This window comes from Hipposideros armiger, unplaced genomic scaffold (genome assembly GCF_001890085.2).
Source record: "Hipposideros armiger isolate ML-2016 unplaced genomic scaffold, ASM189008v1 scaffold_1512, whole genome shotgun sequence".
Classification (NCBI taxonomy): Eukaryota; Metazoa; Chordata; class Mammalia; order Chiroptera; family Hipposideridae; genus Hipposideros; species Hipposideros armiger.
Window position 1 is genome coordinate 68,860 of NW_017732862.1, and position 13,534 is coordinate 82,393.

Below are 13,534 nucleotides of genomic sequence, written 5' to 3' on the forward strand. Positions count from 1 at the left end.
ACACCTATATGTACCAGACACTGTACTAGGTGTTGGCATTCAGTACCCTACAACAGCCACAGTCATTGCCTCGTGACACATGCACAATGCTTGGGAAGAACCAGACAGGTGATTAATTATAAATGGGGCTGGGTGTGCTCAGTGGAAGTGCAGGGCATCATGGGAATGTATAACTAGGAAACTAACCTTGTCTGGAGGATCAAGAAAGGCTTCCCTGAGAAGTGATGTTTACACAAGGCCTGAAGAGTACATCAAGGGAAGAGCTGTAATGAAGGCTGAAGGGAGAGTGCCCAGTTTGCAGGAAAGCCCTGAGACTAGAGAGAAACCTTAGTTGGGGAGGGATGGGCAGCTATTCACAACACAGATGTCTTTCACCTAAGGACCCTGCCACAGGTCACAACCTTCTTCCTTTCAACTCTTTATCTTTTGCCTGAGGTGGGTCATTTGTTTTTCTTTTCTCTTGATCTAATTGCAAATCCAAAAGATTACCTTAATTATGGAAAATCCCAGGGAGTCCCCCCCCCCAGAGTATAAGAAAATCCTAAATCTTGAAGTAAAATTAAATATAATGAATAAAATAACAACAAAACCATCAACCTTCACAAACCTTATAAATGTCCTTCAGTAACACCATAAAATTATTTAACTAGGATCTCCCTCTCCAAATAAACCTGCTATTATTTTGTTCTGATTTTTCCATTACAGATGTAACATATCAAAACATTATTTGTTAAGTAAACTTCCATGGGGCCAGCCTGGGATGCTAATTCCTATTTATGGTACGTTTCCTATTGTGAAAATGGGTTTCAAGCTCCAAACAGCTGACTCTAAATTTTGATGAATCAACCATTTTCCAGTTTGGGACTTTGTTTTTGAAATGTGATGGGGGTGGGAGGAGGGTGATAATGCAAGTGATGGGGCACTCTGTAGTCTTGGAGCAAAACATTGCACTTCCTGTTTAGGTTTTTTTTTTTTTTTCCTGACAAATGCCTCCGTCAGTCGATGATTCTTTTTGCCAATTGTTTTTTAGACACATAATGAATTTACTATTACCCACGTAATCGTGCCAAAACAGTCTGCAGGACCAGACTACTGCGACGTGGAGAATGTGGAAGAATTATTCAGGGTTCAGGATCAACACGATCTCCTCACTCTGGGTTGGATCCATGTACGTTTGACCTTTTGGGTCTCATTTTATTGTGTGTCTGTGTGGTGTGCTGTTTTCCTCCTCGAGGAAATTCTGCTTAATTTAAATAGTTTCTTATTTTTCAATTCCTTCAAGTGTAATAAATGTCATCATAGTAAAGTGTTTTCTTCAATGTTAGGCCATGTCGAAATCCATCAAGTCTGAATTTGGAGAGGGAAATAGTACGCTTTTTTCTACCATGCAGAGTTAAAAGAGGGAGAGACATCTGGAAATTAGTGACTCGTTTTGATGATTTTACATAGTAGAATGGAGGCCTCTGCAGATTTTTAACTACTTTGTCTAGACAGTTATTAATGTTCTTTTCCCCTTTGCCATGGGGCTAAAGAAGATTATCTTAAGAAAATTTTGGAAAACGTTTCTTTTAAACAGGTGTTTTTACATATCAAATAGGAGCCATACACTCCACAGCACCTCCCCTTCAGGCCAAGGATGTATAAACTGTATAAACAGCCATGGAGCAGGACCAAAAGGAGCGAGCCAAAAATATTCAGTTCTAACATCCACCAGGCCATCATAGGAGCAAGAAAGGGCTTAGGAATTAAAAGACGTGATTTTAAATTACAGCTCTGCTAAGGATTCACTGTAGGAATGCTGGCAAGTTATTTAAGCAATCTAAGCATCAGCTGTACCATCCATAAATCAGGATTCATAATAATTGACTTCAGGTGATGGCGAGTGTTAAATGAGGTAATGTCAGTGAATTCCTTAGCACATTTTTCTAGGGACTCAGAAATGTGTGGCTGTTGGTTTTGGTGATAATACTCAACTTTTTCTATCCTTGGTTTAATCTATCTGGGGGACATTTTTCCATTCAGTCTCACACATCTGGGCCTGGTGTAGGGACAAGTCATCCCACTGTCATGGGATGCTGGCCAAGATATCCAGGACACATCGTGGGGACCTTCAGGAACCCCTGACGAATGATAAGTGACCATTTTTTATTTTACTTGCTTTATAGAGAAGTACAGCGTAGGGGCAGGACACACACCCACACCCATACTTACTTACACACACACACACACATACACACAATCACCAAGCATATGGTGTTCTCTAATTTAAGAGGGTGGAGGAAACTTAACTCCCAGCTCCATCTGTAAATTACTGTGTGTCCTTGGTCAGGACTCCTAAACCTCCCTGTGTCCAGGTTCCCTCATTGACCAGATGAGGCTGATACAAGCCTTCTCTCCCTCGCCTGATGTGTGTGAGCTATAAACAAGCTACCAGGTTTGAAAGCCTCTTGAAAATTATAAACTGTCTCTCAAATACAAGAAATTATTTATAAAGAAGAGTTTGCAAAACTTTCCATCTCTCTCTCTATTTGTTGTACTTAACAGTAAGTAATGTCCCCTACTGTTTGCTTAGACATTGCTGAATTTTAAAGGCATAGTTTAATTTAACCTGATTTTCTGTAACAAGAATGTATTTTAAAGCAAAAAAATAAATTGTAGCAAGGAAATAGTAACATAAACTTAGAAAAAAATGACAGTTTGTTAAATTTACTTACATCAAAAAGTCAATGTTAGTTTAGTTTTTCCCTTATGACCTGTATATGTAATGTATGCAATAATGACATTAAGTCATTTAAATAATGACTTCAGCATAATTCTAGAATTCCAGAATTTTTCTTTTTGTTTATTTCACCATATCAAATTGTTGTGGTTCAATGATAACATTAAAATGTTACATGTCTAAACTTCAATGGTTGTAATGACTTTTTGTGACGAGTTTTATTGGCATAATAATAACAACAAATTCCAGAGCTAATTTTTTTAGATATAAATCAGTCACAGAAAAGACAGGCTGAAACAGAATCAGACAGATCTGGATTTGAGTTTAAACTTCTCAGCTTAACTAGCTCTATGACTCTTAGCTCAGTTTCCTTATCTGCCAAAATGGGGATAATGATAGCACTTATCTCGTTTTAAGAATTAAGTGAGATAATTCATGGGAAGTGATTAATTCAGTGCCTGACACATGATTTAGTTGCAATAAATGACATCTACTGCTAAAATCACCACTACCACCACCACCATCATCATCATCATCATCTTTATTTCCTTAGAGGAGGTTGGGGCAAAGCACCATTCTCCCATGGGAGAGTCGTCCTCGTGGATTAGAAGCGATTCCTGTTGGCAGAAATGAAGGGCTCAGAATGCCTTGCGGCGTGTATTCAGTCTGGAAGGAAATTGACAGGCATAGTGATTTGTCTATTTCACAATCTGTTTGCTGCGTCCACAGCACCAGAGTTCCTTTGGACGTTTCTTCCTTTCTCACCAAGACATAGAAGGCTCTATGTACTAAGAGAAGGTTTTCATGGAATAGATAATGGGCAGTCAGACCCTCCCACTTAAGCCTTCAGTAAAGATTTGGGTTTTAAAAATTAGGATAATTTCCATTCCTCAGTTGATCTATTGTATGTCTTTGCAGACCAAGAGTTATGTTTTCCTTGCAGAGCACTTATCTTTCTGTAAATAGATATTAACAGATTTTATCTTATTCTAGTCAAAACAGTAGAAAGGAGTTTTAAAATCTGACATTTTTTTCAACAAACCATGGTTATATGTAAAGGTGTGAAGCTATTTCTATGGGCTTGTGCCCTTTAAGTAATAATAATGACATGAAGATAACAACAGCAATAATAGCAACTCATAGTTTTCATTTCTTACTATGTGCTAAGCACTGTTCCAAGAATTTTACGTTTTCATAATAATCCCATGAAGAAAACAATTATCCCTATTTTGCAGTTGATGATATGGGCATGAATTGGTTAGGGAATCTTCAGTGTCATAAAGCTAGTGAGTGATGGAGGCAGGACCCAGACAGAGCATGCCAGCGACCTTGGTTTCATGATTTAAATGGTCATATTCCTTGTTCAAGTATAATCGGGGTTGACTGAATTTTAAAATCATTATGGGTGCATGTGTTTTCATATTCAGGTATGAGCCTCTGATGTGTCTCTCATAAAAACAAGTTTGTACATAGCCAAAATCTGGAAGATAATTCTTTTAATTTATAATCTCCTCTTCCTGCTCATCCTGAGGGTATTTACTTGTGATACAAGATGAGTCCCAAACACCTTCAACAACTTGGAGAGTTTGATTCTCTATTTGTAGGGGATGGTGATCCGTAAAAGCATCCACAGCCCCATGTGGTAAATTTAGTGAAACCTTTCCTTTTGTGACCATGGTTTTGTATAAAGGATCACTGGGTTTCTAGTCACAGCTCTGCTTCTCATCCGCTGTGTGACCACGGGCAAGTTACTTAAAGGAGCCCCAGCATCCTTGTATGTAAAATTGAGATAATATAAATATCTCCTAGATGAGGTCTGATGATTAAATGAGGATCTATTTAAAGCCTCTGGCAAATTAATTTCCAGTTCTGTCTTTCTGAATAAGCAGAAGGGACATGAACACTCCTAAGCACTTCTTCTCAAAGTCGTAGTTATTCCAAAGATGCAAAGAGTGAAGGAGTATGTTAGCAAGACAGTTTTAAAAATCCATATTTGATTAATGATGGTAAAAGTGAAGAAAAAGCAAATAACTATACAGAATGGGCTGTGGGCGTGGCTAAGACTCATCTATCTCAATTAGATTGTTCTCTTTTCTTTTTCCAGACACATCCAACCCAAACTGCATTCTTATCCAGTGTTGATCTTCACACACACTGTTCCTATCAGCTCATGTTGCCAGAGGCCATTGCCATTGTATGTTCGCCAAAACATAAAGAGTAAGTATAACTTGAGGGGACGCATGTCAGGCTCTGTCTGGGGCTGCTGGGGTCAGATGTGTCCACACACAGGTTGTGGCCCCTAGGCAGGCACACCATGCCCTTGGGAAAAAGAGGCTGGTGGCAGGCGGCTCCCAAGTGTCCATAGCTCTTCAGTTTTGCTTTTTAAGGCCCCTCTCTGTGGAAGAATCACTGGTTCTCTTCAGTTAGCATGACCTTGACGTGGATGAGCTGGATGTTATTCCACTTTGCCTGTTGAGATCTTAGTTCTACTGTATCATTTCCTGTTGGAAAATTCCCAACCTTAGCTTAATTACCTCCAAAACCTTTTTAGGTTTGGGAGACAATGATTATTGTGGAGGGATTATAAGCAGAGAAGTCAGGTAAACTTGTGTAGGAATCTTGTCTCTGCCCTCAAGTGGTATGTTTATCAGGATACCTGACTACGGGAAGCCCGGCCTCTTCAATCCCACGAATCGATGCGAGGATGACCCTCCATGATAGTCTTTGTAACGGGCTTAGCCTAGTACCTGGCACTGCAGCCAGCATTCCATAAGTATTTGCTGTTGCTATCACCACTATTAGCATTATTAGAAAAATCAGAAATATCTGTGATTTCCTCCATGGGGCCTCAGCTTCTCCTCTAGTCTCACACAACAGTTCAGCTGCCTCTTTCCCACCACAGTCCTGCAGGTGCTTGGAGCAGGGCTGGCCCCTTCAGTGTTTTTCTCCACTAGGCCAGGCATCACAGGATTGGTTTAGAAAGTCACCGCAGAATTCCTAGTGTGTGGTTTCCTCCTCCGTCCCATTTAAGGAATACGTATGCTTGTGCCATTCCAATAAAGCATCTGGAAAACCCGAAGGATCCTTAATTTTGTACTTTTTTTTTTCACCCTGAAACTTAGCACTGGCATCTTCAGGCTCACCAGTGCTGGCATGCTTGAGGTCTCCGCTTGTAAAAAGAAGGGCTTTCATCCACACACCAAGGACCCTAGGCTGTTCAGTGTGAGTAGACAGTGTTGGTTATTCTTTGCAGATATTTTTTTACCTCCTCTTTTTTTTTTAAATCAGTATAATGTGGGATAAAATATTGTACTGCTTAATTTCAAGTTTTCTTATCCAGAAAATTAACCAATCTTTGTAATTCTGATTTCTTCTCACTATTAGTTTATTTACAAGGGAAAGCCAGTGTTTCTGTAGGAGCGTTGATTATACCTTAAGTTACCTTTCCATTTATGTGTCGTTATGATATTTAAATACAGTTTTCTTCAGACTCCAAGTAAGCAAACAATTATTAAAGAAAATGATATTAAATATCTCAGGAATGATTTTCACTTGATGTGACCACATTAATTTTTTATAGCAGTTCAATGAAAACTGTAATCATACTTGTTGATTAGCTTTGGATAGCCCCAAAGAAACATTATTTAACCACATTTTTTTATTTCTAACTGCTTCTTGGTGGTTCTTTGGCTGTAACATCTGAGAAACATTATTTTGAAGTTAGTATTTATTTAAAATGAAAATTACTTGGCAACCTCTGTAAATATTTTCTTGTCGTTGAAAATGAATAAACATGATCATATTTGTTATGCTTGGAAATATTTTCAAAATTAGGTACATTTTTAAATTAGCTAATTCATATTCCCTCTCTAGAGAGAATTATGTAAAACATTACGATGTAAAGCCAATTTTTTCTTTCCTAGATATGCAAACATGTGTTGGTAAAAGACATAAAACTAACCGTGCTGGATCTGAGGTGATATGTTCTGAAGATTAGCACCGTCAACGCCAGACACCTACTTATGGACATGTGGTTGCTGGATTTTCTTAAAATGTTTCCAGAAATGACTGATATTTTATATTTATACATTTTAGATCAGAAAGTTTGATATTTATTGCTCTTGCACATTTTGAAGATTTCTTTTTGGGTTGTCCTGTCACAAGAATGGTCACAATGGTGTTAAATCAATACCTATTAATGTACCCAAATACTATGACCAGATAATAAATTGTGCTGCAAACAGTGATATGACCAGTATTTACAGAGGCCTCTGCATATGTTTTCAGAGCTTTAGATGTTTTGCTGTATTTTTTTCTCATTCCTATCAAATGTAATTCCAAACAAGAAATTCTGAGCACAAGGTGGGCTCCAAGACAGGCCACCTGTTTCTTCAGCTTTTCCATATGGTAGAAAATGAGCAGTTTCTGTATGTGAGAAAAAAACATGCCTGCAGATGGCAGAGCCCATCCTGTGTTTTCAATGTCTCCCAGTCCCAGGCTCAGAGATGTGTCTTCAGTAAATCTTAGTGGAGGATACCAGAATATATCAGGGATCAGGTGTCAGAGGGTTTGATTTAGAGGACTAAAAGTAGAGATGCATGAGAGAGGAATTAAAAAATAAAAGACTCAGATAAAAGTGTAAAGCCTGTTGGTTAACAGAGGTGACAGGGAAAAAGAAATGAGGCATAGAAAATAACTGGTAATTCTCAGCCAATAAGAAAATAATTTGGAAAGAGCACTTGTAATTTAAAGTACCTGCACAATAGCAAGAAAATTACCTTTAAACTGGAGGAACATAAATATAATGTTATGGTATTACTAAGGGCTTAGAGTGGGATTTGTGACTGGTACTCGGATAATAAAAGCATTTGCCTGGATCAAAAGATACGGATTAAATAAAAGGAGTGGAAGACTTAAGTCCTATGTTGGCAAGTTCAATTGGTAGGAACAACCTGAGGGTGGAAACATTGTGGAGAAAATTTAGCTGCAAATATAAGGAAGGAAGGATGAAGTGATATGGTCGAAGGAGCAAAGTCCAGCCATTGCAGCCGGAAGGAGGTGGATACTTTCTTCTGAGAATCTACACAAGACTGACAGTGAGGCACGTGAAACTATTCAGTGAACAAGTGAACATCATGTTTAGCTCAAAGCAGATCATGATAAACCCTGGACTTGCCTAACTGATTGTTTAGTTTCTCTGTAGAGGATTTAAATGTTAACCAATAAGGCAAGACAAATGAATGTTACATTGACAGAAACGTTAAAGAAAAACGAATACATTGAGAGGTGTCTATAAAGAAATTGTTTTGGAAATACAACATTTCCAATAACCCTATGGGGGTAACTTAAAAGGGACTAATGAGTGAAACACGTAGAGAAGTCCCTAAGAAATCAAGTACATGCTATGGCATGCTAGCAGTCCCAGTGAGGTGAGCACAGAAAGGCATTAGAGAAACCATCCCAGCAGCCCAACGAACTTATTGCTCTGCCTAGGTTCCAAAGGAGCCTGTGTAAAAGCTAGAATGCTTGAACTGAGCCCAAGAACAATTCTGAAACAGAGACAAAAATTGGCAACTAAAAAAACAAGGATGTAAATAACAAAACTAAAACAATTTAGTAAGGAGTTTCATGTCCTTTATTCAAGGGCGAACAATCCATGGATTGGGGGAGTACAGCACCTCACAGTCGTGAAGCTATTCCAGGGGATATTTGGGCAAGAGCTGGTTTATGGAGTGTTAGAAGAGGCAACCCAGAAACAGGGCATGACTGGCAAGGAGGTTGGGGATTTCCTTATAAGGCCGGCAGGTCCTGTTTTCTAGGGTAAGGTGAGCCAGCTAAAGCTGAGTTGGATGACTGTGATTGGTGTGTGTTTGGTGTCCTTGACAGGTGTTTTCTGTAAGTGTAGGCTGACTTAGATTTAGATGAGATGTGGGCCACGTGGGGCGGCCTCCATTTGTGGGTCCTGACATATGAATTAACTTGATCAGAATTTATATAGCTTCTCTGGGAAGAATTTATGCCACACATTTCTACTTCATTAATATTGCTGTAGATCAGCAAGGGGTACAGACGTGCGCAAAAGCAGGACAGCAGAGCCTTATGTTCTACCATCAGAGCACCTGGGTTCAAGTTCTAGCTCTGCCATGTACAAGACAATGCTTTATGACAGTGTGAAACCCAGAATACAAGAAGCTAATAGGCAGGGCAACTTCTGGGATATGGTCCAGCCATGCAGCCCACCTTACCTGGCTTTACGTGTCAGTCTTACTGGGGTATTCGCTCTGTCTCACCTCGCCCTTGTTTCCAGCTCTTTTATAAAAGGTAACCCCTGTGATATTGTGATTTATGGGAAAAATATATTTGGTCATTCAGATAGCTAGAATATATTTCTCATATATAATTGGCCTTCCTGCACAGTTCCTGGCTCATAGCTCCCCAGACCCTTGGAATTTTCTGAGCTATATGAGCAATGGGAACATCTTTGGTCATAATATTTGGTTTCTTTGTCCTCAATTCCTGAAAATACTTCAGAGTCATAAAAGTGAAATTGGTGTTTTGTTTTTTTTTATTCATGACAAGCTCCTTTCCACCACCACTGGATTTATGTAAGTAAGGTGACTTTTGGAAAGCACCTAAGGATGGGGCTGGTTGCCAGGGGAACCGACCATGTGATTAGAGAGTTGAAACTTTCAGTTTTCACCCCCTGATTTTCCGGGATGGGTCGAGGATCTGGAGGTTGAATTGATCACCAGTGACCAATGATTCGGTCAATCACATCTATGTAATGAAACCTTCATAAAAACCTAAAAAGAGGCGGTTCAGAGAGCTTCCAGATTGGTGAACCAGACTGTTTCCATGTGCCACCAGGCCCCAAACACCACAAGGACAAAAGTTCTTTTGTTCAGGACCTCATACTATGTATCTCTTCATGTGGCTGTTGATTTATATCCTTTAATATCCTTTGCAATAAACTGGTAATCTGGTGAGTAAACTGGTTTCCTGAGTCCTGTGAGCTGCTCTAGCAAATTAATTGACCCAAGAAGGGGTCATGGGAATCTCTGATTTATAGCCAGTGGGTCAGAAGCACCAGCAACAACCTTGACTAGCAATTGTCATCTGAAGGGGATAGGGGAGCAGCCTTGTGGGACTGAGCCCTTAACCTGTGGGATCTGAGGCTGTCTCCGGGTAGATAGTGTCAGAATTGAGTTAAATTGTACGACATCCAGCTGGTGTCCAAGAATCGCTTGGTGGTGTGGGAAAACCCCCATACACATTGGAATTGGGGTGCAAAATCCTTTACACCTGTCTTTGAATTCTCAGAATTCTCTTGATTATTCAGAGCATTTATGGAGGGGGTAACTTTCTATTGCAATATAATTTTAAATGTGTAGAAAAGTTGACAGAATTGTATAGGTAACTATCCTTTACCGTATTCTTAGATCACCAGGTCACCCACTGCTTACATCTTGCTCCATTTACTTTACCATCTTCTCTCTCTTCCCCCACCCCCTCTCTCTCTGTCTTTCTGTCTCTCTCTCTCTTTCTGTGTGTGTATATATATATATATTTAAATTTATTTTTTCCTGTAAACCATTTGAATAAACTGGCTGGATATATTGAGTATCTCTTTACCACTAAATATTTCAGTGTGTATTTTCTAAGAAAAAAGGTTCAACCACAGTAAAATGATCAAAATCAGGATTTTAATATGAATACAATACTATTATCTAATCCATAGTCCATACATAATTGTCATTATTTTTCCCAATACTGTCCTTTATTGCTTTTTTTTTTTTTCTGGCCAGATTCCAATCTGGAATCACACATCACATTTAGTTGTCATATTCCTTTAACTTTCTTTCATCTCGAACAGTTCCTCAGCCTTTCTTTCTTTCTTTCTTTCTTTCTTTTTTTTTTTTTAGTTTGACATTTCTGAAGAGTAAAGGACATTTATTTTGGTAGAATGATTGTTAATTCATGGTCAGCATATATTTGGTCATGATTAGATTGTAGTTATACAGTTGTGGCAGAAATGCCACAGGCATAATGTTGTGGTCTTTTCAGCATATCATATAAGGGACACATAGTGTTGGTGTGTCCCAATTATGGTGGTGTTAATTTAGATTATTGGTGAAAGTGGAGTCACCAGATTTCTCTTGTATAAAGTTACTCTTCCCCTTTGTAATAAATACGGAATTCGTGAGGAGTTATTTTGAGCATATGTAAATATTCTTCAGGACACTGGAGAATAGTTCACCAGGCATGCCTTTATCTCAGCAGATATTGTTCCCAGGCACCTCAGGAAATCCCGAGCTGGTTGTCCTTCTCCTTGATCAATCTGATAATCTCTGCCTCCCTACTCATCCTTCAGGGCCTTACGTTAGTCTAGCCTATCTTTCTTCTTTTTTTCCAACATTTGAATTTTCTTCTCCAGTCTTTTTTTCCCCCTGGATCTCCAGTGTTTTCTTGACAGGGTCAAGCTAACCCATCTAACCTTCACTCTTCCCAGTGTTTTCTATGCCACCCACAGCTTTCTCAGACTTTGCTTTCCTCCTGACATTACACCTGAGTTGCCTAAACAACCCTGTTCACATGTACTAGCATCCACTTTTTAGCTGAATGATACCTGCAGTCCAGCAAGGGGCATTCCCTATAATCTGTGTGTGGATGAGCTAACATTCCTCTCCCACTTGTCTAGTCCCTAATACGGGGATCCTGTCATGCGGATTCTGCTCCAACTCTCATTCATGTAGAGCCTACTGTAGGCAGCCCAGTGACTTGTGTCTGCCTTATGAAAACATGTTAGCTTGGAAAGCTCAGATCTCAGGCTCTGGATGTAGAGCTCGGCTTGCCCTATGCATGAGGACTTGAGTCTATAGCCAGCACCAGCTAAAGGCAGATTAACTCTGCAAGGCTGGCTCCACAGAAAACCTGCTCTTCCCTGAGCGATGCTGTCCTCGACTTCTTAGCATCTGAGGACACCATTGTGACATGCTTGATCAAAGGAAAAGGTTATTTAATTTATCCAAGTAGAAATGACTGTTGGAGCCAGGGATAGTGGAGAAATGAGGGAGATCCTCAGAATATAAGTCGAAGATACAGTAAAATAAAGAGGATGTAAAATAAGAGGAATCTGATGGTAAAACTAAGGCTATTAAATGGTACTTAGAGACAGAAAGGGCTTGGTTGAAATCCAAGAACATTTTGTTTCTTAGATTTCTGGAAAGAATAGAAAGAGCAGCTATGAGTATGCAAAGCAAATTATATCCCTTCTGAATAGCAAATTAGAAGAGAACCCATTTTTTACTAAAAGGATAATATAATGTATCCATTAAAGCCTGGGGCATTCTTGGCATTTTCATTTCCTTGCAAGAAGAAGCAAAACCTCAGACCTGAGGTGAACCTTGAAAAGTCCTTCGTGAAGGGGATGTGGTTTTCTTCCTGACAAGTACAAACCTAATTACCCAGACTTTCCAAAAGGACCTTGTCACAGAACTGAAGGACTCTAGGAAGCAGCAAACGAGTGCCGTGCCCTTGACTGGCAGAACAAGTCCCTGAACTACTGTGTCTGAAAAAAGAACCGTCAGAAATGTGGTCACACCACTGAGGGATGGGCTGGCCCAGAGGTAGAGCCCATGTGAGCCACCCTGGAAGTCCAGGATGTGCCTACATGTGTGAGCGTGTGCACGTGTGCGAGTGGGTGAGTTCATGGAACGTGTGCATGTGTGCGAGTGGGTGAGTGCATGGAGCATGTGCATGTGGTATGTGAGTGGGTGAGTGCATGGAGAGTGTGCACGTGTGCGAGCGGGTGAATGCATGGAGCATGTGCACGTGTGCGAGCAGGTGAATGCATAGAACGTGTGCGAGTGGGTGAGTGCATGGAGTGTGTGCATGTGGTATGTGAGTGGGTGAGTGCATGGAGCATGTGCATGTGTGCAAGCGGGTGAATGCATGACCACCATGTTCCTTGGATGAGCTTCCTTTGGAAGATCTCATTCGTAGTAGGCTGTGCGGCTCCCCTTTTTGAATATGAATCAATTCCAGAACCCTGTTTGCCACTTCCTTGCCTCCTAAGATAAAGACAATTCATTTCCTTTCAGATTTGTGTTTCTGTATAAAATGAACCAATGAAGCCTGAGATTCCTTCTGTTTTTAATGTCAGTCTGTTCTCAGTGCCTGGCACCTAATATGTGCTAGTTATGGGCTGAATTGTGTCGCCTCAGAAATTCATATATCGAAGTCCTAACCCCCAGTACCTCAGAATGTGACTGTATTTGGAGGTAATTACCTTTAAAGAGGTAATTAAGTTAAAATGAGGCCATTAGAGAGGGCCCTAATCCAATATGACTGGTGTCCTTATAAGAACAGATTAGGACACAGAGGGAAGACCATGTGAAAATACAGAGAGAAGACAGCCATCTATAAGGAGAGAGGACTCGGAAGAAACCAAACTTGCCAATAACTAGATCTGTGACTTCTACCCTCCAGAACTGAGAGAAAATAAATTTCTGTTGTTTAAGCCACCTAGCCTATGGTATTTTGTTATAGCAGCCTGAGCAAACTAAAACAATACTTAATAGTTACTGAGGTTGTTGTTTTCTTCTTTTTTACAGTCTGAATGGAAATGACTTTCTTCGTCTTCATGCAGAAATCATTCTTCATAGACCTTGTCAGTTATAGAAGAGCAAAGCAGGATATTTGTGGATTATTCCCAGCTACTGAAATTTGTTCCTGGATTTTTTTTTTTTTTTTAAGATTTTTATTGGGGAATTGGGGGATGGGAACAGCGCTGGTAAATGGGGGAAGGGGAACAGA

General features: G+C 39.9%; 1 protein-coding gene across 5 annotated transcripts in view; it reads left to right on the forward strand.

Annotated features, from left to right (window-relative positions):
• The window catches only part of STAMBPL1 (STAM binding protein like 1), a 51,193-nt gene extending 37,729 nt beyond the window's left edge, over positions 1 to 13,464 (forward strand). For 3 of the 5 annotated variants that reach the window (XM_019634144.1, XM_019634141.1, XM_019634142.1), the window contains 4 exons: positions 1,031 to 1,168; positions 4,824 to 4,936; positions 5,842 to 5,941; positions 6,643 to 7,493. In XM_019634144.1, the coding sequence (XP_019489689.1) occupies positions 1,031 to 1,168; positions 4,824 to 4,936; positions 5,842 to 5,941; positions 6,643 to 6,699 (408 nt within the window). In that variant the 3' untranslated portion in view covers positions 6,700 to 7,493. The other 2 variants (XM_019634143.1, XM_019634145.1) reach the window with 2 other exon arrangements.
• The last annotated feature ends 70 nt before the right edge of the window (positions 13,465 to 13,534 follow it).